We start from the raw sequence: 23,396 nt of genomic DNA on the forward strand, positions 1-23,396 counted from the left end.
GAAATTATTTTAATTTAGAAATAGAAAATGTCATAGGAAGGAGGAAAGGAACAAAAACCACAAAGCATCCAGGCAACTTTTTACTTCATGAGCTTGTCACCCCCTCATTGGTTCACCAGTCCCATGATGAGAAAGGACTCAGCCACCCACAATAATGTTATTAATAGGAATGTGGATCAGTTTCACAAAGAAGCCGATGAACCCCTGATAGCGAATCCAAACACTGTGGCCATGGCAATCTTCTGGAATTCTTTTCTATCAGGTTTGGTGCATCTTTTAACCAGCCGAATTGAGTCCTTTACAAACTGCCGACTTGGCTCGACAAACTGCATTACCTGATCCATGTTTGTGGGATGGCAGTTTGAGAGGGTAGAGACACGTAACTTAGGAGAGAATTCCTTGTGCTGTTTTCTTTTGGCACAGCCACCATGGAGGGAATCTTGAGCTCTAAAGTCAGTGGACCATCTGTCTCCTTCACTTTAACAGTGCGCCATTATAAATTCGGCACCAGCTGGTGAGAAGCATGTGCCTGTAAGTGTACCAGCACTGCGACTGCCACAGAAAGCAGTGCCTTGCATCCTAGATGAGCCATTCCAATGTCAAAACTAGCTGTAAGCAACTGCCAGTGCGGTTTTAGTTATGCTGGTTACCAGAGAAGTTCTGCCAAGACTTGTTACATGAACTTTTCCTACACCTACGCACCCCAGATGGGTGCCAACGACAGACCAAAGTACGTTCCACACAGGTTCAACTTGGCAATCCAGGGAGTTTGCTGGGCCTACATACAGGGCATGGGTGAGGAGTTAGTTACAGAAGTGTGGGTGACTAGAACAGCTGTTTGACCAACAAGGCATTGCCCAGCATGGACCCTGACATACCCAGAGCTGAGTAGATGGACTCCCTCCCGTTACTCTTCCACACTCTATGTATTCTAGCACACAACCACATGCAACTAGGACACGCTACATACAGCTGGCAGGGAAGTTCAGAAGGAGTAGCTGAGATCTCAGGTGAGGCTTTGAGGACCCTCACTCTTCTATAGGGAAGGTCAACATGACCAACCTTGAGGATCATTCATGAATAGTCATAGCTGCTTCCCATGAAGGTGGTAATGGCTGGTGGGCTCAGAAGACAGCCTTCTACAAGACGACTGTAGAAATGAATGTTTCTCTGAACAAAGTCAGTTTGATCCCAACTTTTTAACAGCATAGAGAAATGGACTTGGTTTATATCCTCAGTATTTTAATGATGTTAAAATTTCCACAAGAGCCTGGGCATAGTGGTGCACACCTTTGATCACAGAACTCAGGAGGTAGATTAGGAGGATCTCTGAGAATTCGGGGCCAGCTGGTCTACAAAGCAAGTTCCAAGACAGCCAGGACTTCATAGGGAGAACTCCTGTCTCAAAACAAATTTCCACAAGAGTTTTCAGTGCAACATGGTTTTCATTTGGGCAGATCAAATCCATAAATGAATATTAGAAAACTAATCAGAAGATGTGCAGATGGCTACAAAGAATTCTATAATCTAACAAATGTAGCATATTTGCACATTTGCAAAAATTGTAATCTGATACATCACAGATCATCACTTTGCTTTTACTTACAACCAAAGACAATTCAAAACCAGACGTAGTGCATACACCTTTAGTCCCAGAACTTGGAAGACAGAGGCTGCCCTGGTCCATAAAGTTAGTTCCAGGACAGCCAGAGCTGTTACACAAAGAACCCATCTCGAAAAGAAAAGAAGAGAAGAGAAGAGAAGGAAAGGGAAGGGAAGGGAAGGGAAGGGAAGGGAAGGGAAGGGAAGGGAAGGGAAGGGAAGGGAAGGGAAAGGAAAGGAAAGGAAAGGAAAGGAAAGGAAAGGAAAGGAAAGGAAAGGAAAGGAAAGGAAAGGAAAGGAAAGGAAAGGAAACTGAGTATAAAAACTTAGAACTGGGTCTGGAGAGATAGCTCAGTGGTTGAAAGCACTTACTGCTCAATTATGAGGAGCGGAATTTGGGTCTTAAACCCACATCAAGTGGCTCACAACCAACCATAACTCCAATTCCAAGGGATCAACTGCCTTCTATTGGTCTCCGTGTGTGTGTGTGTGTGTGTGTGTGTGTGTGTGTGTGTATGTGTGTGTGTGTGCTCGCTTACTCGCACAAACATTCACAAAAATGCACACACAAATAAAAACTAAAAACTAAACTTAGATCCCAAATCTATCTGCCTAGTCTCTGAACCACTGGTGCTCAGGAGACAAACCCAACCCACAGAGGGCTGAGACTTCTCCCATCAATCAGTGGTCAAGGTAATACCCCATAGGCTTTCCCACAGGCCAATCTGATAGAGGCAATTCTTCAACTGGGATGCCATCTTCTCAGATATGTCTAGGCTTATGTCAAGTTGAAAAAGGCCAACCAGAACAAGACAGTAGGAAAGGCAGATGGTATTGGTCAAGGAGTAACTGTAATGGTGATACAAGAAATACTGGTGTCTGGACATGATGTAGGTCAGGAAGTATGATGCCAAATGGCTGCAGCACTCAGGTACTCGAGGGAGAGAGACTGGATGATCAGAGGGTGTATAAGATGCAACATGAGGAGACACCGCCCGGATCTGAAGGGACGCGGTCAAACAGCTCCCTGCACCCAAATACTGTGGGAGGGAGAGCTAAACCTTCAGAGGGGCAGACACGCCTGGGAACCCAGAAGAGACTACACTCTGCCCACATTCCTGACTCTAGAGGAAAACGCCTAGCGCCATCTGGGACCCCTGTGCACAGGGACCCGAGAAAAGGCGGGTCAGGCCCTTCTGGTTGCTGCCCTCACAAAGAGCTGAAACCCAGCCCCCGAGGAGCGACTTCAGGCCCAGAACCAGAGATAACAACAACTTTTTGGCTCCAAGTGACCTGCCTGGTAGACTCAGGACACACAGGCAAAATTCCTCTGGGACTGGACACTTCCGGTTTCTAGCTGGAGCCTGAACCTCACTGATCCCAGCCCACAGCTACCTGCTCCCAAACCCCTTGGGAAGGGAGCTCATCGCCCAGACAGGTGGGCACTCCTGAGACTGCAGGGCAGGACAGACCACCCCTGCCCACATCCCTGGCCCAAGAGGAAACTGTATAGGGCCTCTGGAAACAGGAAGATAGGGACACTCAAGCTGCAGGTCCCCTGCGCTCCAGACACCGCCCAGATCTGAAGAGACCCAGTCAAACAGCTCCCTGCACCCAAATCCTGTAGAAGGGAGAGCTAAAACTTCAGAGGGGCAGACACCCCTGGGAAGCCAGAAGAGACTATACTCTGCGCACATTTCTGACTCTAGAGGAAAACACCTACTGCCATTTGGGACCCCTATGCACAGGGACCCAAGAAAAGACAGGGAAGGTCCTTCTGGTTGCTGCTCTCACAGAGAGATGAAATGCAGTCCCCGAGGAGCAACTTCAGGCCAATGACCGGAGATAAGACCAACTTCTCTGCTCCCAGTGACCTGCCTGGTGGACTCAGGACACATGCCCACAGGAACAGCTGAAGGCCAGTAGACAGGAAAGACTACATGCCTGAAAGCAGAACACTCTGTTCCCATAACTGGCTGAAAGAAAACAGGAAAACAGGTCTACAGCACTCCTGACGCACGGGCCTATAGGATGGTGAAGCCACTGTCAGAAATAGCAGAACAAGGTAACACCAGAGACAACCTGATGGTGAGAGGCAAGCGCAGGAACCCAAGCAACAGAAACCAAGACTACAAGGCATCATCGGAGCCCAATTCTCCCACCAAAGCAAACACTGAATATCCACACACACCAGAAAAGCAAGATCTAGATTTAAAATCACATTTGATCATGATGCTGGAGGACTTCAAGAAAGACATGAAAAACTCCCTTAGAGAAACGCAGGAAAACATAAATAAACAAGAAGCCTATAGAGAAGAATCACAAAAATCCCTGAAAGAATTATAGGAAAACAAAATCAAACAGGTGAAGGAATTGAAAATGGAAATAGAAGCAATAAAGAAAGCACAAAAGGAGACAACCCTGGATATAGAAAACCAAAGGAAGAGACAAGGAGCCGTCAATACAAGCATCACAAACAGAATACAAGAGATAGAAGAGAGAGGGGTTGGGGATTTAGCTCAGTGGTAGAGCGCTTGCCTAGCAAGCACAAGGCCCTGGGTTCAGTCCCCAGCTCCGAAAAAAAAAAGAGATAGAAGAGAGAATTTCAGGAGCAGAAGATTCCATAGAAATTATCGACACAAATATTAAAGATAATGTAAAACGGAAAAAGCTTCTGGCCCAAAACATACATGAAATCCAGGACTCAATGAGAAGATCAAACCTAAGGATAATAGGTATAGAAGAGAATGAAGACTCCCAGCTCAAAGGACCAGTAAATATCTTCAACAAAATCATAGAAGAAAACTTCCCTAACCTAAAGAAAGAGATGCCCATAAACATACAAGAAGCTTACAGAACTCCAAATAGATTGGACCAGAAAAGAAACTCCTCCCGTCACATAATAGTCAAAACACCAAATGCACAAAACAAATAAAGAATATTAAAAGCAGTAAGGGGAAAATGTCAAGTAACATATAAAGGCAGACCTACCAGAATTACACCAGACTTCTCACCAGACACTATGAAAGCCAGAAGATCCTGGACAGATGTCATACAGACCCTAAGAGAACACAAATGCCATCCAAAGTTACTGTATCCTGCAAAGCTCTCAATTAACATAGATGGAGAAACCAAGATATTCCATGACAAAACCAAATTTGCACAATATCTTTCTACAAATCCAGCCCTACAAAGGATAATAAATGGTAAAGCCCAACATAAGGAGGCAAGCTACACCCTAGAAAAAGCAAGAAACTAATCGTTTTGTCAACAAAACAGAGAGAAGAAAAGCACGCAAACATAATCTCATATCCAAATATGAATATAACAGGAAAAACAATCACTATTCCTTAATATCTCTCAACATCAATGGACTCAATTCCCCAATAAAAAGACACAGATTTACAAACTGGATACGTAATGAGGACCTAGCATTCTGCTTCCTAAAGGAAACACACCTCAGAGACACACACACTACCTCACAGTAAAAGGCTGGAAAACAACTTTCCAAGCAAATGGTCTGAAGAAGCAAGCTGGAGTAGTCATTCTAATATCGAATAAAATCAATTTTCAACGAAAAGTCATCAAAAAAGATAAGGAAGAACACTTCATATTCATCAAAGGAAAAATCCACCAAGATGAACTCTCAATCCTAAATATCTATGCTCCAAATACAAGGGCACCTACATACATAAAAGAAGGCTTACTAAAGCTCAAAGCACACATTGCACCTCACACAATAATAATAGGAAATTTCAACACCCCACTCTCATCATGGAAACAAAAATTAAACAGAAACATAGACAGACTAAGAGAAGTCATGAACCAAATGGACTTAACAGATATTTATAGAACATTCTATCCTAAAACAAAAGGATATACCTTCTTCTCACCACCTCATGGTACTTTTTCCAAAACTGACCATATAATTGGTCATAAAACAGGCCTCAACAAATACAGAAAGATAGAAATAATCCCATGCGTCCTATCAGACCACCACGGGCTAAAGCTGGTCTTCAATAACAATAAGGGAAGAACGCCCACATATACATGGAAGTTGAACAATGCTCTACTCAACGATAACCTGGTCAAGGAAGAAATAAAGAAAGAAATTAAAGACTTCTTAGAATTTAATGAAAATGAAGGTACAACATACCCAAACTTATGGGACACAATGAAAGCTGTGCTAAGAGGAAAACTCAGAGCTCTGAGTGCCTACAGAAAGAAACAGGAGAGAGCTTATATCAGCAGCTTGACAGCACACCTAAAACCTCTAGAACAAAAAGAAGCAAATACACCCAGGAGGAGTAGAAGGCAGGAAATAATCAAACTCAGAGCTGAAATCAACCAAGTAGAAACAAAAGGACCATAGAAAGAATCAACAGAACCAAAAGTTGGTTCTTTGAGAAAATCAACAAGATAGATAAAACCTTAGGCAGACTAACCAGAGGACACAGAGAGTACGTCCAAATTAACAAAATCAGAAATGAAAAGGGAGACATAACTGCAGAATCAGAGAAAATTCAAAAAATTATCAGATCCTACTACGAAAGCCTATATTCAACAAAACTTGAAAATCTGCCGGAAATGGACAATTTCCTAGACAGATACCAGGTACCGAAGTTAAATCAGGAACAGATAAACCAGTTAAACAACCCCATAACTCCTAAGGAAATAGAAGCAGTCATTAAAAGTCTCCAAACCAAAAAGAGCCCAGGTCCAGATGGGTTCAGTGCAGAATTCTATCAGACCTTCATAGAAGACCTCATACCAATATTATCCAAACTATTCCACAAAATTAAGACAGATTGAGCACTACCGAATTCCTTCTATGAAGCCACAATTATTCGTATACCTAAACCTCATAAAGACCCAACAAAGAAAGAGAACTTCAGACCAATTTCCCTTATGAACATCGACGCAAAAATACTCAATAAAATTCTTGCAAACCGAATCCAAGAGCACATCAAAACAATCATCCACCATGATCAAGTAGGCTTCATCCCAGGCATGCAGGGATGGTTTAATATATGGAAAACCGTCAACGTAATAAACAAACTGAAAGATTAAAAACTACATGATCGGGGCTGGGGATTTAGCTCAGTGGTAGAGCCCTTACCTAGGAAGCGCAAGGCCCTGGGTTCGGTCCCCAGCTCCGAAAAAAAGAACCAAAAAAAAAAAAAAAAAAAAAAAACTACATGATCATTTCATTAGATGCTGAGAAAGCATTTGACAAAATTCAACACCCCTTCATGATAAAAGTCCTGGAAAGAATAGGAATTCAAGGCCCATAACTAAACATAGTAAAAGCCATATACAGAAAACCAGTAGCTAATATTAAACTAAATGGAGAGAAACTTGAGGCAATCCCACTAAAATCAGGGACTAGACAAGGCTGCCCACTCTCTCCCTACTTATTCAATATAGTTCTCAAAGTTCTAGCCAGAGCAATCAGACAACAAAAGAAGATCAAAGGGATACAGATTGGAAAAGAAGAAGTCAAAATATCACTATTTGCAGATGACATGATAGTATATTTAAGTGATCCCAAAAGTTCCACCAGAGAACTACTAAAGCTGATAAACAACTTCAGCAAAGTGGCTGGGTATAAAATTAACTCAAATAAATCAGTAGCCTTCCTCTACACAAAAGAGAAACAAGCCGAGAAAGAAATTAGGGAAACTACACCCTTCATAATAGTCCCAAATAACATAAAATACCTCAGTGTGACTTTAACCACGCAAGTGAAAGATCTGTATGATAAGAACTTCAAGCCTCTGAAGAAAGAAATTGAAGAAGACCTCAGAAGATGGAAAGATCTCCCATGCTCATGGACTGGCAGGATTAATATAGTAAAAATGGCCATTTTACCAAAAGCGATCTACAGATTCAATGCAATCCCCATCAAAATTCCAATCCAATTCTTCAGAGAGTTAGACAGAACAATTTGCAAATTCATCTGGAATAACAAAAAACCTAGGATAGCTAAAACTATCCTCAACAATAAAAGGACTTCTGGGGGAATCACTATCCCTGAACTCAAGCAGTATTACAGAGCAATAGTGATAAAAACTGCGTGGTATTGGTACAGAGACAGAAAGATAGACCAATGGAACAGAACTGAAGACCCAGAAATGAACCCACACACCTATGATCACTTGATTTTTGACAAAGGAGCCAAAACCATCCAATGGAAAAAAGATAGCATTTTCAGCAAATGGTGCTGGTTCAACTGGAGGTCAGCATATAGAGGAATGCAGATCGATCCATGCTTATCACCCTGTACAAAGCTTAAGTCCAAGTGGATCAAGGACCTCCACATCAAACCAGATACACTCAAACGAACAGAAGAAAAAGTGGTGAATTGTCTAGAACACATGGGCACTGAAGAAAATTTCCTGAACAAAACACGAATGGCTTATGCTCTAAGATCAAGAATCAACAAATGGGATATCCAAAATATACAAAGAACTCAAGAAGTTAGACCGCAGGGAAACAAATAACCCTATTAAAAAATGGGGTTCAGAGCTAAACAAAGAATTCACAGCTGAGGAATGCCGAATGGCTGAGAAACACCTAAAGAAATGTTCAACACCTTTAGTCATAAGGGAAATGCAAATCAAAACAACCCTGAGATTCCACCTCACACCAGTCAGAATGGCTAAAATCAAAAACTCCGGGGACAGCAGATGCTGGCAAGGATGTGGAGAAAGAGGAACACTCCTCTGTTGTTGGTGGGATTGCAAACTGGTACAACCATTCCAGAAATCAGTCTGGAGGTTCCTCAGAAAACTGGACATTGCACTACCTGAGGACCAGCTATACCTCTCCTGGGCATATACCCAAAAGATGCTCCAACATGTAACAAAGACACGTGCTCCACTATGTTCATTGCAGCCTTATTTATAATAGCCAGAAGCTGGAAAGAACCCAGATGTCCTTCAACAGAGGAATGGATATGTCGGCGCCTGCACCGACATGGTTACAGAAAATGTGGTACATCTACACAATGGAATATTACTCAGCTATCAAAAACAATGACTTTATGAAATTCACAGGCAAATGGATGGAACTGGAAAATATCATCCTGAGTGAGGTAACCCAATCACAGAAAAACATACATTGTATGATAAATGGGTATTAGCCCAAATACTCGAATTACCCAAGATGCAGTGCAGGGACCACATGAACCTCAAGAAGGATGACCAAAATGCAGATGTTTCACTCCTTCTTTAAAAGGGGAACAAAAATATCCATAGGAGGTGATAGGGAGGCAACGTTTAGAACAAAGGCTGAAGGAATGGCCATTCAGAGCCTCCCCCCCCCCCCCATGTGGCCCATACATATACAGACACCAAAACTAGATAAGATGGATGAAGCTAAGAAGTGCATGCTGACAGGAACCGGATATAGATCTTTCCTGAGAGACACATCCAGAGCATGTCCAATACAGAGGTCAATGCTAGCAGCAAACCACTGAACTGAGAATGGGACCCCTGTTGGAGGAATTAGAGAAAGGACTGAAAGAGCTGAAAGGGCTTGCAACCACATAAGAACAACAATGCCAAGCAACCAGAGCTTCCAGGGACTAAACCACTACCCAAAGACTATATACATGGACTAACCCTGGGCTCCAACTGCATAGGTAGCAGTGAATAGCCTAGTAAGAGCACCAGTGGAAGGGGAAGCCCTTGGTCCTGCCAAGGTTGGACCCCCAGTGTAGGGGATTGTTGGGTGGGGGTGGTAATGGAAGGTGGATGGGGAGGGGAACAACCATATAGAAGGGGAGGGGGAAGGGTTGGGGGTTGATGGACAGGAAACCAGGAAAGGGAATAACATTTGAAATGTAAATAAGAAATACCCAATTTAATAAAAATGGAAAAAATAAAAATGTAAGATTTTAAAAAATAAATGTCAATATTTCCTTTAAAAATAAGTAAATAAGGGGTTGGGGATTTAGCTCAGTGGTAGAGTGCTTGCCTAGCAAGCGCAAGGCCCTGGGTTCAGTCCCCAGTTCCGAAAAAAAAAGAAAAAAAAGTAAATAAAATAAAAGCAGGTAGGAAAAAGGATATTATATAACCATGGCCAAATCAAAGTCAAAAGAATAACCACATCTCACAAAAAACTAAGAATTACAATTGTTCCCCAAAGTTTCAAGCTTCCCCTATTCCCAGGCCTGTGGCCAAAATAATAATAATTGCAAACTTATCATTATTTAAACTTTAACTTTTGACTTATTATACTTCAGAGCTCAGAGCTCCGAGGTCAGCTACTTGCATTTTCCTGTGAAGCTCTAGTGATAAATGACATGGACAAAGCTGCCAGGCAGTGGCCAGAAAGAATCAAGTTAACCCTTAGCTCAGTGGTTCTGCTAACTTTCTGCTTCTGCACATTGCCCACAATGACTCTCCAAAGGGTCCCAGTGTTTTGACTTAGTTTTACTAGTATATAATTTTATATATTCTATACTTTCTTTTTTTTTGAAATGTCATTTTTTTATTTCTTTTTTTTCCATCTCTATTAACTTGAGTATTTCTTATTTACATTTTGATTGTTATTCTCCTTCCGGATTTCCAGACCAACATCCCCCTAGCCCCTCCCCCTCCCTTCTATATGGGTGTTCCCCTCCTCATCCTCCCACCATTACCGCCCTCCCCCCAACAAGCACGTTAACTGGGGGTTCAGTCTTGGCAGGACCAAGGGCTTCCCCTTCCACTGGTGCTCTTACTAGGATATTCAATGCTACCTATGAGGTTGGAGCCCAGGGTCAGTCCATGTATAGTCTTTAGGTAGTGGCTTAGTCCCTGGAAGCTCTGGTTGGTTGGCATTGTTGTTCATATGGGGTCTCGAGCCCCTTCAAGCTCTTCTGGTCCTTTCTCTGATTCCTTCATACTTTCTTATCCAGGAACCACTCTCAAATGTTGTGCAAAATTTATTTCATAGCTTCAATAACTTTTACCTTTCTCAGGCTCCCAATGTTGGCTCTATTTCATTTTCTAATAATTTCGTCAAACTTTCTTTACAAGTCAAGCATTAATCTGGAGCTACTATTATGCAGTTATTACATTGTTTCCAAGATGAGAACACACAGCACGTACCTGGGCCATTAGGGCTGTGCTGTGCTGTACTTCTATGCCTCAATTTTTAATTGTTTAAGAATCATTACATCAAGGAACATCTAGTTTCACAGAATTCACCACAGCAGGAGAAGGGAGTAGGAAAGTCAGATATAATAGAATAATTATGCACACCAAAGCCAACTGAAAAGCAGTCATGCACAAATGAAATCTTTACAGCCACTGTCCAGGGCTAAGGTTAGGAGAAATGTGAACAACTTTTATTTTATTTTATTTTATTTTATTTTATTTTATTTTATTTTATTTATTTTTTTACAAAGAGCTGCTGCAGGCCTCTAAGATGTCTCCATCCCAGCCTGTTGCTGGCAGTCCCTGTCGTGGTATGCTATCCCCAGCACACTAAGCTATCTATGTAGCCCCCAGAGCCAGAATTTAAAGATGACCCAAGGTGAGCGCCACAGCACTGAGGAGGCCCATCTGCACTCCACTGACTGTGGTGACAGATGCCGCATTGCACAACTGCTCCCACATTCGTAGACTTACACACACAAACAGGTTCCATCACTATAGATTAGTTTCATGCTAACAAAGGTTAGAGAATATTCCTTATAAGCAGGAGTCTAAGAAGGCGAGAACTCCGAACACTGGAACAGTATTTGAAGGGCATAGAGCAAGGCTCGGGGATTATGCCAGGCAGAGCAAACGCAAGGCTAAGTACAATCAAAGAAAGGGTGGGTTGATGAAGGCCGTGATGCCCTGCTCAGACATGGGATGGTGAGGCCCACTCTGACAGTGGGTAGAGGGAGAATTCTGCAGAATTCTGAGCACATCTGCAACCTGCACCATGTAAGAAAGGCCATCATGCCACCAGGTGGCAGCAGAGGATAGGAGAGAGGCGGGACGACGCGCAGCTGCAACTCTTCTCAGGCCAACCTCAGCTGAATGAACTGCCTCCAAACTTCAGACCTCCTGTGGCTCTGCGTCCTCCACCCTGAGAGGCCCCCACCCCTCTGACCTCACGTTCCCACGCTCCTCTCCTGCCTGTAGTAGTAGGGTGGTCTCAGCCTGAGCACAGACTAGGACAGGCAGCTCATTAAGCAGAAGTGGAGGTCCCAACCACAGAGATCTAGACCCATCCCAGAAATTTTCACAGCACCATGGAGCCACCCATGACCTTTGGCGCTCCTCCATGTTAACTAGCACTAGGTTTACCCAGACCTGGATTTATTCCACTTACCCCAACATGTTTGCCAACAGCCCCCTTATGATCCACTCAAGTTTGGCACTTCTTGGCACCTGGTGGAGCACAGTGACATGCCCGGCCCAGTTGTCCTGCCAGATCCTGTGAGGTATGCCCCGCCTCTGGGCAAGAAGCCATCTTCTACAGCATAAAAGCCTGGTATCCCCCAAGCAGTTCTTGTGACTGTCATCATGAAAGGGAGCAGCGCTCTTCTGCTGGTGGCTCTAACCGTGCTCTGCATCTGTGGTAAGTCTGGGCCTTATTTCTAGCACTTTGGTAGGTAAGGGGCACCAAGAGGCTGGAATCCTGGGACCAGGTGGACGGTGCCTACCTGTGTCACTGACCCCACACCCAAAGCGCTGGGAATCTGTTGACACCAGTCCTATCCCAACCCACCCTGACCTAACACCAACCACCAAGGCCAATGCTGTCCACCCTGGCTCAATCCAATCTGACCTGGCCCTCTGGATCCAGTTAACCCAGGCGGGGGGAAATCCCCCTTTTCTTCCCTGGTGAGGTCAGGAAGTTAGAGGGGAAACCACAGCAGCTCCCACTAGTGGTGATGGGGAAGGGATCTGCAGAAGGTCACCCTGGGAGTGAAGGACAGGAGATCAAGTCCCTCCCTCGCCATTGTATCCCCTTTGCAATACAGGGCTGACTAGAGCAGAGGATGACAATGAGTTTTTCATGGAATTCCTGCAAACACTCCTGGTGGGGACCCCAGAAGAGCTCTATGAAGGGCCCCTGGGCAAGTACAATGTCAATGACATGGCCAAGGCAGCGCTGACAGAGCTCAAGTCCTGCATTGATGAACTGCAGCCGGTGCATAAGGAGCAACTGGTCAAGCTGCTGGTAATCGGGCTGGGACTCCCATCCCCAAACGTCTGCAGCTCTTTCCATACCCACCCATGCATGATACCTGATCACCAGGCCTCCCTGATCCCTAGATCTCCATCAGGAGGCAGAGGTGGAGACCTCACAGAGAAGTTTCCAACATCTCTTGGAACTGCTCTCCCACTCCAAGAACTATGTCCCACTTAGGGAGTGCATGTGCACACAATCCCTCCCCAAGGTGCTAGGAGGGGTAGACCACAGTGCGCAGGAACCTGTCTACTCCGCTGGTGTGCACAGCCCTGTCTGCCTCTGAGACTGGGGGCTCTGGTTGTTGGTTACCAGCTCTCCTGGTCCCCACACATTTCTCTTTCAGGTGCAAGTGCTAGATGCTCAAGAGGACACATAAGCAGCCCCAAAACATGGCTTGACCTCTGCGAGCAATAGGACCAGCCGTACACGTGGCCATGGATGTGCTAAGACCAGTGCTTCTTCACCAGTAAATTCACCCTCGAACTGTTAAATCAATAAAGTCTAATGCAGTCCATGCACTAGCTTCTCTCTCTCCCTGAAAGCCAGGACACACAAAAAAGTCCTTTCAGGGGCACCCTGAGAGATACACCAAGAGGTACAAACTCTTATGAGGGTCACGTTGCAGAAGCAATGTGTGAGAGCGGCCTCGACCTCGGGACATCACATGAACACTGGGGCACAGGGCCTAAAGTGGCAGGATAGAGGAGCCTAACACACAAAGGCAGGCTGGCAGGGCTTATGCATAAAACATAAGGCAAGAGCACAGCCAGTTGACACATAGGTTCTGGGAGCTTTGAAAACCTCTCTTCCCAAACTTACCCAGGAAAGAGAGTCCAACCTGAGCCAGAACCTTAAGAGCCAGACCCTTACTGAGGTCAAGTGTGGAAACCCTGACTGCTCATGAGGACACCAGGGTCCTGAGAGGTGGGCTTTGCCAGGAGGGAAACTAAAAGGACAGAGAGCTCCAAGAAGCTGTAGGGAGAAAGCAACCTCTCTGGCATATGCCCACCACAATCAACCCAGTCTCAACGTAAACCTGCACTCTGAGATCCCCAATAATCAGAAAGCCCTGCCCCCAGTTTCCCCAAATCAGTGGCTTGGACTGGGCCAAAGCTAAGGAGAAACCTGCAACCTCACTGTATCTACATCTGACCCAGGCACCACAAAGAGTTAAAGAACCTGGAAAGTAAGGGGGTCACTGAGGAGTCCGGGGTGGTCTCTGGAAGAGGCATTCCCTGGAGACAGCGGGAGCTCCCTGGAGAGCTGGGGACTCCCTGAAGAGGTAGGAGTTCCTGGAGAGGCATGTGGTCACTGGAGACGTGCGTAGCCCTTAAAGGAGAGGTCCGGGGAGAGGATGGGGGTGCCCTGGGGAGGGTTAGTTCCCCAAAAGCAGGGTCTCTAGAAAGGGGAAGGTCTGAAGAGAGGCCTTGGGTAGAAGCCATTGTCGCCATCACACACACTATGATCTAGAACTCCTTGTGGGACAGTCACATTCTAGAGCTCAGGGGCAGGGACCCCTCCCCAATTCTCAAAACTGGGGGAGAAAGAGAAGCTTTCTCTCCATGCTCCTTTTTAGGGAATTGCCTGGCACAGACGCCAGGGGGACAGGCCATCGGTGAGGAGGCTAGGTCCTAAGCTGCTCTAAGCCCATTCCTGCACGGAGGAGGTGAGGCCTCTCGATTTGCTCCCCTCCTGTCCATGACACAGCTCAGCCAAGAAGCTCTGGACCCTTGTCAGACAGCTCTTTGAAAAGTTGCACCCAGGGCTCTTTGACCAGCCCAAGCTCCCTCAGAGCCAAAGGAATAGTCAGCGCAGGGCCAGAACAAGCATCTCCTCTGGGCCTGTCCTGAAGTCATGACTCCCACCCATATCTTGTAGCTGGGTAAGGGGTGAGCTTACCACACCAAATGGGGAGCTCCCTTTGCTTGTAACAGCTTGAGACTCCCATGTCTTCACGGGGCAAGGATTGGGTCTGCAAGATGCAGTATCAGCAGCACCAGGGCTGGGAACATGAGGGCCAGGAATGAGATGCACCAGGGAGGGCACCCCAGCACCTGGTTACCCTCTCGTCCAGGGACAGAGCCAGCCATGGCAGAGGAGGTATGGGTGGGCACCTGGAGGCCCCATCGTCCCCGGGGGCCCATCATGGCCCTCTACACCAGTCCTGGACCCAAGTACCTGATTCCACCTACCACGGGTAAGATTGCCTAAGGCCGGGCGGGCTCGTTAGGGACAGGGGAAGAAGCCAGGACTGGTGTGGCCTGGGATGGAACTCTCGTCAGAGAGAAGGATGCCTGGCTCCAGCAGCCCTGAGCCCCTGTGCCCACAGGCTTTGTGAAGCACACACCCACCAAGCTTCGAGCACCGGCCTACAGCTTCCGTGGGGCCCCCATGCTCTTGGCGGAGAATTGCTCCCCAGGGCCCCGCTACAGTGTGAACCCCAAGATCCTGAGGACTGGCAAGGACCTTGGCCCTGCCTACTCCATCCTGGGGCGCTACCATACAAAGACCTTGCTGACCCCCGGCCCGGGTGAGTGACCCCTACCTTCTGCTCCAGGCTCTAATACGCATGTCCAGCTATGTGAAGGCCAGATAGCCTCACTTCTCCTGCTTCTCAGACACTGTCAGGCCTGAACAGCAGAGCCTGAAGCCCACCAATCCTACTCTACCTGGAGTCCAGGGACAAGGCCCACACCAGATCTCATGCTCACTGCTTCAAAACAGCCCTGGAGCCAGTATTTCTACTGTGGACATCCCTGACCAAATCTGTTCAACCACAATGTTGGGGTCTAGAAGCCTTGTGTCTTAACTGTTGGGACATCCCTCATGGGCACCCAAGTGTTGGGGGTGGGATATGGAACCCCAGATGCTTGTTGTTCCTGCACACCCTCCCTCCTCTCCAGGTGATTACTTTCCAGAGAAATCTACCAAGCATGTGTTCGACTCAGCACCCAGCCATTCCATTTCTGCCCGGACTAAGACCTTCCGAGTGGACAGCACTCCAGGTCTGCTGCAGCCCAATCAACTAACCGATGGAATGGAGTTGGGGTCCCAGCAGGGGTGGAGGAAGGGTAGCCCAACAGAGAACTTCAAAAGGAAGAGGGCATCGCAGATGGGAGGTAGCGGACCTGTCCCAGCCTGAGGCTCCCATCGCCCGCAGGCCCTGCCGCATACATGCTGCCTGTGGTGATGGGGCCCCACACGGTGGGCAAGGTCTCCCAGCCCTCCTTCTCCATCAAGGGCCGCAGCAAGCTGGGCAGCTTCAGCGATGACCTGCACAAGGCAAGGGTCACCCCAGCTGAATACAAGGCCTGGCCCCAATGACCTTTCTGACCCTCTTCCCCAAGACCCCCGAGTCCCAGCCAACAACTGCCCTGTAGAAGCTCTTGGGTCCCCTTCACCTCTGGATACCTTCCACATGCTCAGGATACAGACAGTAGTGGGGAGGGGCAGGAGACCAACTTGGGAGATGTGATAATACTGAGAACAAATTAAGGTGTTTGTAGGGTTCTGCCCGGAGAGCAAACACTAATTTTACATAGAGGATATGGAAGCAAGGCGGGAAACAGAGTCTTGAGATACTTAGGGGAAGAAATGTCTTGCCCATATTAACAGTTAGTGCAAAGCCCCTTATTGGGCACATTACGCCCAGGAGTATGTTGACCTCACCAGCCCCTGGCCTCTGCCCTCAAGAGCAAGACGATAGTGTCCCAACAGGGAAAGGGGCCTTGCACATAACCCACGAGGTATGGATTGACCCACTGGGAATGCCACTGCCACAGTGAGAGTGAGACTGATAGTGACATCCTACCCCATAAACAGAAGAGTGTTTGGTCCCATGGCTGACGGGCAGCTTAAGGATGCCTTTGGTGAATCAAACCTAACCCTATGCTCTGGGGCCTTATGCCCTGGGAAAGCCAAGCCTGTCTGAGCCCTCTTCATCTTCCAGACTCCAGGTCCTGCAGCATACCGTCAGACTGAGGTTCAAGTGACCAAGTTCAAGGCTCCACAGTACACCATGGCTGCCCGTGTGGAGCCCCCAGGGGATAAGACCATGAAGCCAGGACCAGGAGCCCACAGCCCTGAAAAGGTTCAGGAACTAGAAGGGTCAGATAAGGGTCAGGGGAAATGATCCCATATGTATAGGGAGGGCCTACACTCTGCAAGTGTGTGAGGAGGGGGGAATGTACCGTTAGGATCTTGGACAATTGCGGCAGTGACCCACACAGTAACCTTTCAGTCACAGCAAACCTGAGCTGTAGCCTCATCCCCAGGGACTAGCCCACTGTCCCCAGTAACACAGCTACAGAACACAGCATGACCATTACACTGGCAACCTTGGGCTCAAGTTCAGGAGGAACTGAGCCCCTCACCGCAGCCCCAGGCTTCGAACACTCCTCCTCACACTCTTCCTCCTCCTAGGTGACCCTGAACAAGCCCTGTGCCCCGACAGTCACCTTTGGCATCAAGCATTCTGACTACATGACACCCCTGGTGGTTGATGTGGAATAGCTCCTGCTCTCCATCCCATCAGTCTGTGACTAGATCCTCCCACAGAAATGTGCTGGGCTGGCAATGATTGGGCACTTCACCAATGGGGGCTGCTGCCAGCCTGGGCCTGCATCACAGAGCACGCTAGTTTGGACGGTTTTGACAAGTTATTTTTTTCTATGCTATCTCTTGTTTGTTAATCTTGTTTCTTGCCATGTCCAAATTATTAAATAAACCACAGATTGCATTCGCAAGGGTTTATCTTGGGAAAAGGACAAAGCCTCTCCAGACAGGTCCTGTCTTGGCTCCCTGGCCTAGAGAGGCCGACAGAGAAATTAGAAAGGTCTGGAGGCTCAGAGTTCCACCTGATATCTGAGCTTCCCTTCACAGGTTCCCCTACACCCAGGCTGCCTCTGCAAGCCGGGAATCCAGAACAGCTTGAAAATGGGGTACAAGAGTGCTGACCGATGTGCTGTGTGTGTGTGCGTGCGTGCGTGCGTGCGTGCGTGTGTGTGTGTGTGTGTGTGTGTGTGTTATGAAGAAACTTTTGCAACCACCTCACGGCAGGGCAGCTCATGTCAGTACAGGCCTCCAGGCTTTCAAAGTGGGTACAACTTCCAGTCAGCCTGCCAGGAGAGCCTGGGCTCAGCCAAACACAGCCATTTCCACTGAGCCTCCTCAACATGACCTCTTTACTGTTAATTAAGTACAAACCTCAGGGGAACTTGTTTCCATGGCAACCAGTAGGAGGATGTGTGTAGGAAAGCTGGCATCTCAGCTGGCCCTGAGGACAGTGTCTGCAGAGGTTCTCAGAGTCTCAGGCCCAGCTTCGGGAAACAGGGGTGCAGTATGATCTCAGCTTTGCAGCAGGTCAGTCAAAACAAGCAGTCTGTACAACACACCTGGTGGGGGCCTTTACTTGCACAAGCCTGGGTGTCCCAGTCAACTTGCTCTTAGTCCCTCAGCCCTTAGGAGGTAACACTATCACCACCCTACCCTCAGATTGGCAGAGAAGGGTCACACAGAAGGAAGCTGGTGGGTCGGTGGCTGTCCTGCCCAAAGCCAGGGAGATACGGCATTTTTGGAGGATGAGCAAGGGTAGACTTCAGTGCCCAAGGCCAGCCACAGATTAGGCTTGACTCAAAATAACTCAAATTTCTCAGAAACGAGGATGAGGAATGCACTGGCTACAAGTCTTTATTACCAAGGCCTTGAAGTAGAGGAGGAACCTGGTCGCTTGCACTCACAGCCCCTCACCTGGTACCAGCACTTCTTCCACTGGCTGGTGTTCAGGATCCAACAATGCATTAGTGCCAGGCCTGGGTTGGAGGGTAAGGTTATGACCTTCAGGAAGTTGGTCTGACCTAGTAGCTATGGAGCTGGTACCCCCCTTCACAAGAGTCATGCAAGGAAGAACAAGAACTGAATGTGACAGGAGCTACAACGCCGATCCTCAAAGTACCTGGAGAACTACAGTCATGGGGACGATGGAGCAGGGTGCAGACCCAAGAACACTAGCCACATTTGGGGTTGCAGTGCGGATGTCTCAGAGGGATGGCAAGGTCGCTGCTCTGGAGGAGGTTACCGCCAAAAGCAGAAAGTTAGATCTGGTTTGCACCAGCATGAGAAGAGGGCGCTGGCTGTTCCAAGTGCCTTAGGAAGCCAGGCATGAATGCCTGTAATGTCATCATTCAGGAGCCTAAGGCCAGAGGATCATTGGCTGGAGACCAGCCTAGGCCACATAGTTCAAGAGCAGCCTGGGATGCACGGCAAGCCACTGCCTCACAGAAACAAAACAGCAAAGTGCCGGGGAGACATTCCCAGAAAGTACAAGTCAGCAGTTCATGGTTCCAGGGAGTCTTGCTGTGGGTCTAGATCGAAGAATGATGCAGGCAGCCATCACCCTGCTTGGTTACAAGCAGAGGGCAAAGCCAAAGCCCTGTCCGCAGACGCTGGGAGGCAAGAACGAAGTGCTACGAAGGGAGGCCACAGAATGAGGGACAAGCTAGAAGAGTCCAGCTGGAAGTGTGTGGGCAAACAGCAAAGCCACAGAGCAGCAGTGTGGAGTGAGCTCTACCTTGTAAAGGTTGCAGGGTAGGCAAAACAGAGGACAGGCGCTCCTCCTCCATAAGGTTTGGGGCTCAGGCAGACACAATGCAATGGCCAAATAAGGTCAACGTGTTCAGAGAAAATGATAAGGGGATGGGTACCTGGTGCTACAGCAAGGCACTGCGACTGGCATTAAGAGGCCAGGGTATGGCAGAATCATACTGGCTTAGAACTCAGAGGTAGTGGTTATGGGCCGATGAGCTACATGTATGGCCTCATAGGTAGAGGGTAAGCCAGTGTAGGGAGAGGGAGAGAGAAGAACACAGACATGAATACAGTCAGAGAAGGGCACGGAACTTCAAGGCTCATTTCTTAAAGACATTTTATGTGAAAACAAAAGGTGCGAGGTCCTGTCGGCCCTGTCAGCTCCGCAAGTCAGTTTGTGTGCAAATGGGGCTGGCCACAGTGGCAGGGAGGGCCGGCAGAGCGGGTGAGTCTATGGAGTTGTGCAACAAGGAGGTGGCTCAATCTCCCTCACAAGGGAGACTGGCTGTACGGGGTAGGGCAAGGTTCAGTACAAGGTCAAGTTCCCACTACACAAATGCTTTCATGGGTGGCCTCCAGCCCCATAAGGATTCCCAGCAGAGAGACCACTCCAGCACTGCCTGACTGAAAGCTACCCAGGGATGGAGGCATCTTTGATACTGGGAAGATTCTCAATGCCAAGGACACACATCTGTGCTCCTGGAAACATGGTCTTACAGCCCAGAAGGATCTTAGACCAGTGCCTCTGGACTGCAGTCTGCTCCTCTATCCACAGTTTGCCTCTTCCCTGGGGTCTGAATTGAGCCAGACTGCACAGGTCCATTCCTGACCAGCAGTCTCAGCCTGGTGTCACTGTCAACCCCATCCCGACGACCATCATTTGGAGAGGGCTCACGGCCACATTCCCTTCTGGTGTCAGCTTCAGACTCTTCAAGAACACGGACATGGTTTAAACCAGACATAAACAGGTTAGAGCACAACAGAAGGCCCTTGAGGAGTGTGGCCACTGGCCACGGTAGGCGCATTCAGCACTCTCAGATGCTCTCAATAGAACTGGCTCATTCTCATACAACATGGCTCTGACTCTGCCAGTGTCTTTAGCACCAGGGAGTAGCACTGGGTTTTGCCTTTTTCTTCTTCCTTCATACACAGGACAAGCCAAGAGGAGCTCGTTACGACAGAGGCAGCCACAGTCGTCCTGACTTAGGAAGACGAATGACCCGTGATGATAATTTCAAAGGAATATTGTTTCTGTAGTCAGGTCCTTAGGAAGCCAGGATACCAGGTGGACAAGAGTCTGGCTGCCCTTGGCTCCCACTGGCTCACGTCCTTGTCCTCGACAAGAGGTAGGAGAGGATGAAGAAGGCCACAATTAAGACCACAGCCATACCACACAGAAGCTTCCGGTTGTCTCGCCCAGACCGTGCCACCGTGGAAAAGCGCTTCACACTCCCTGTGAGTAGGCCAGTCACACTTGTGAAATCTGAGTCCTGCGGGAGAGACCCAACGGGATCACATAGAGCTGGGATCTGTGACGGCCCAACTGTACTAGCGCTGAAGGGTTAGAGGCAGAAGAGCAGGCGGCATGGGGGTAGAGCTGACTATGATTTGTACGTAATACAGGCACTTACCATGCCATCTAGGTATCGGTTCTGGTCTTCCGTGTCCCTGTCGATGTCCAAAGCCAGCTGGTTGGGATACAGAAGGCACAGTCAAGCAAGGACACAGAGTGCAGTGCCCATCTTCCCTTCAGATTCTGCTAGGTACCTATTACTAGAAAAAGCTAAAAAGGCCAAGGTATTACCTGAAGCATTCCTCAGTCAGCACACCCACGGACAGCATGGCTTCCTTTCTACCCACTCAGCCCCACTCACCAAAGTGTCTCATGGAAGGGAAAAGGGCCACCACTAACCGATTTAAGCCTGGTGACCTTAGAGGCCAGGCTGTCAGCCATCCGCTTGTTCTCTCTGTCTAGAATCTCCTCCACAGCACCAGAACTCTGAGCTGCAAGACAAAGAGGCTGAAGGGTAGAATTCACTCATAAATGTGGTCCTTGGCTCCTTGCTCCAGTGGAGCCTGGCCTGGTGAGACCTCTAAGGGCATTCCACCCATATCCTTCTGCTCACTTAGCATGTTCCACCCTATGTTCCAACAGCTAGACCACCTACACACCAGACAGGAAGCATGGGTCATGGGAGTACTTGTGTGCAATGCCCAGGCAGAGACAGGGGAACCAGCAGGTCAATCTACACTACCCTGTTGTATACTGTTCCTGGACCAAAATGAATATTGCCTTAGCTGAAATCACCATCTGAGAGTATGGGACAGGTCTCAATCTGGTAGGGATTATAGGGAAAACAGAACAGAACAACAAAGCAGGTGACAGGAAGGCTGTGTGGGGATGACTTAGGAATCAAGTCCAAGGTAAGTGTAAGAAAGGCCTTTTACTGTAGAAACTACCAATCCCTACTGCTACAACCCACACAGGATCTCTAGAAGCCCCAGAGCACTCTCCTGTGGAAACCTTACTCCGACGGACAGAGACTAGACATGAAGAATTTCTGTCACGGTATGTAGTTGAGAATCACCTGCCTAAGTGTGACTGGCACTGGTCTGAAGCATAAAAATCCAGCCTCGATATGACCCACCTAAGGGGAAAGCCAGCAGCACCAGCAAACAGGGGCGACCAGACTCTAAAAGACAGACGGCTGTGTCCTACCAACCACTACATAGTTAGTATAGTAGAAGCCTCAGTATCACAACTGTCAGACTGAACACAGGCACGGGGGCGGAGGGTGTGTGTGAACCGAGGCACTTGAGCCCTGTAAGTCCCTGCTTGGACCTTCTGCTTCCAGCCCTTGGCATCAACCATACACACAAACTGATGTCATGCCGGCTTGGGTTCCAAGGCAGTGCCAGTTGAAATCTGGCCCTGTTTTTCCTGGAATACGTAAGCGCCATCCCACGCAGATCCCTCCACCGAGGAAAAATTGATGGCTCGTACTCCAGACTTAGACCTTGCCTCCTATCCCAACTACCTTCAGGTGCGCTCACCTCGAGTCCAATCTGCCATCGCGCCTTCCGAGGTCCCACTCCGGGAGTAGGCAACACAGCGACGGACGTGGCACCACTACCTGGGTCTTCCGGTTCCGCCTCAGGTCTAATAACTTCCGGGAGAAGAGTCTGAAGCGGAAGAAACAGACTTGTAGTTCTACACTGGAATGTAAATAAGGGAAGGGCGGGCCGCCAGCATTCGGGCCTACGGATTGGTCAGCAGTATTAGTCCCGCGCTGTGGGTATTACCCGGAGCAGGAGCTCAGACCCCAACCTGGAGCCGAGGGTCGGGTACCTCGGGCGCTGCAAAGTCCCCAAGTGAGAACGACAGGATGGGGAGGACGAGCAGAAGCGAAAGAGACTGGCAAAGGACCTGACACTGAGTAGAGGCAAGCGCCGGTTAGCACAGCGGGCGGCATTATCCTCTGGAACATTGCTTGTGTCACCGTGGGGTGCACCGACTCTGCCTTAAGCTAAGTGGCATGCAGACCTGGCTCCCCACTATACAACGTTCCTACGCTTCTAACCCCAGACACGCCGCGGCTAGCCGCCCCTCCGTTGCTCCTCCCGCGGGAGTCGCTTTTCCACCGGTGTTCTTCACTTCCTTCTCTCCGATCCTTCCTCATACACTCTGCAATTGCCCTTTTCTTTTGATAACCACATTATTTTGGTGGTTTGGTTTTTTGATTGTTTTTAGATAGGTCTGCCCGTTTCTGCCTCTCGAGTGCTGAAATTTAAAAAAGCGTGCGTTACTATGCCCGGCTAACCACGTACATTATTTTGACCATCCAAGTCGTACTTCTCTTTCCTTATTTCCCGTGGAAGATGAGCATCAGGAAGATGACCGCGAGAATCGTCTTCCCCAACTGACTAAGCGGCCAGGAGCCGGCGCTCCCTCTTTTATCACAGTACGGGAACAAGAGTGTAAGGAGAAAGGTCTACGCGCCGGCCAAGCCACACCCCACTCCCCACCC

General features: G+C 48.2%; 3 protein-coding genes and 2 pseudogenes across 6 annotated transcripts in view; 2 read left to right on the top strand and 3 right to left on the bottom strand.

The window, feature by feature from the left end:
* The window catches only part of Sec61g-ps3 (Sec61 translocon subunit gamma, pseudogene 3), a 40,173-nt pseudogene extending 26,130 nt beyond the window's left edge, over window positions 1-14,043 (bottom strand). Inside the window, exon 1 of the transcript XR_015652714.1 lies at window positions 13,963-14,043. The product of XR_015652714.1 is annotated as a Sec61 translocon subunit gamma, pseudogene 3, transcript variant X2 (transcript). The remainder of the gene's footprint in view (window positions 1-13,962) is intronic.
* LOC147996997 (protein transport protein Sec61 subunit gamma pseudogene) lies at window positions 62-370 on the bottom strand (annotated as a pseudogene).
* On the top strand, window positions 12,081-13,300 carry Scgb1c1 (secretoglobin, family 1C, member 1). Its single transcript, NM_001107561.1, is given in 3 exon segments — window positions 12,081-12,165; window positions 12,572-12,771; window positions 13,127-13,300. Coding segments are annotated over 3 exon segments (288 nt in total). The 5' UTR covers window positions 12,081-12,110; the 3' UTR covers window positions 13,160-13,300.
* Window positions 14,044-14,318: 275 nt separating the features above from the next.
* Cimap1a (ciliary microtubule associated protein 1A) lies at window positions 14,319-17,526 on the top strand. Of its 3 annotated transcripts, none has more exon segments than NM_001108924.1 (7): window positions 14,319-14,449; window positions 14,864-14,980; window positions 15,113-15,313; window positions 15,687-15,788; window positions 15,944-16,071; window positions 16,733-16,873; window positions 17,206-17,526. In NM_001108924.1, coding segments are annotated over 6 exon segments (771 nt in total). In that variant the 5' UTR covers window positions 14,319-14,449; window positions 14,864-14,871; the 3' UTR covers window positions 17,296-17,526.
* Window positions 17,527-19,688: 2,162 nt separating this feature from the next.
* Bet1l (Bet1 golgi vesicular membrane trafficking protein-like) lies at window positions 19,689-23,355 on the bottom strand. The gene is given in 5 exon segments (NM_019368.4): window positions 19,689-20,858; window positions 21,000-21,056; window positions 21,281-21,372; window positions 22,423-22,551; window positions 23,197-23,355. Coding segments are annotated over 4 exon segments (336 nt in total). The 5' UTR covers window positions 22,442-22,551; window positions 23,197-23,355; the 3' UTR covers window positions 19,689-20,690.
* Between the last annotated feature and the right edge of the window lie 41 nt (window positions 23,356-23,396).

This window comes from Rattus norvegicus, chromosome 1 (genome assembly GCF_021556685.1).
Source record: "Rattus norvegicus strain SHRSP/BbbUtx chromosome 1, alternate assembly SHRSP_T2T, whole genome shotgun sequence".
NCBI lineage: Eukaryota > Metazoa > Chordata > Mammalia > Rodentia > Muridae > Rattus > Rattus norvegicus.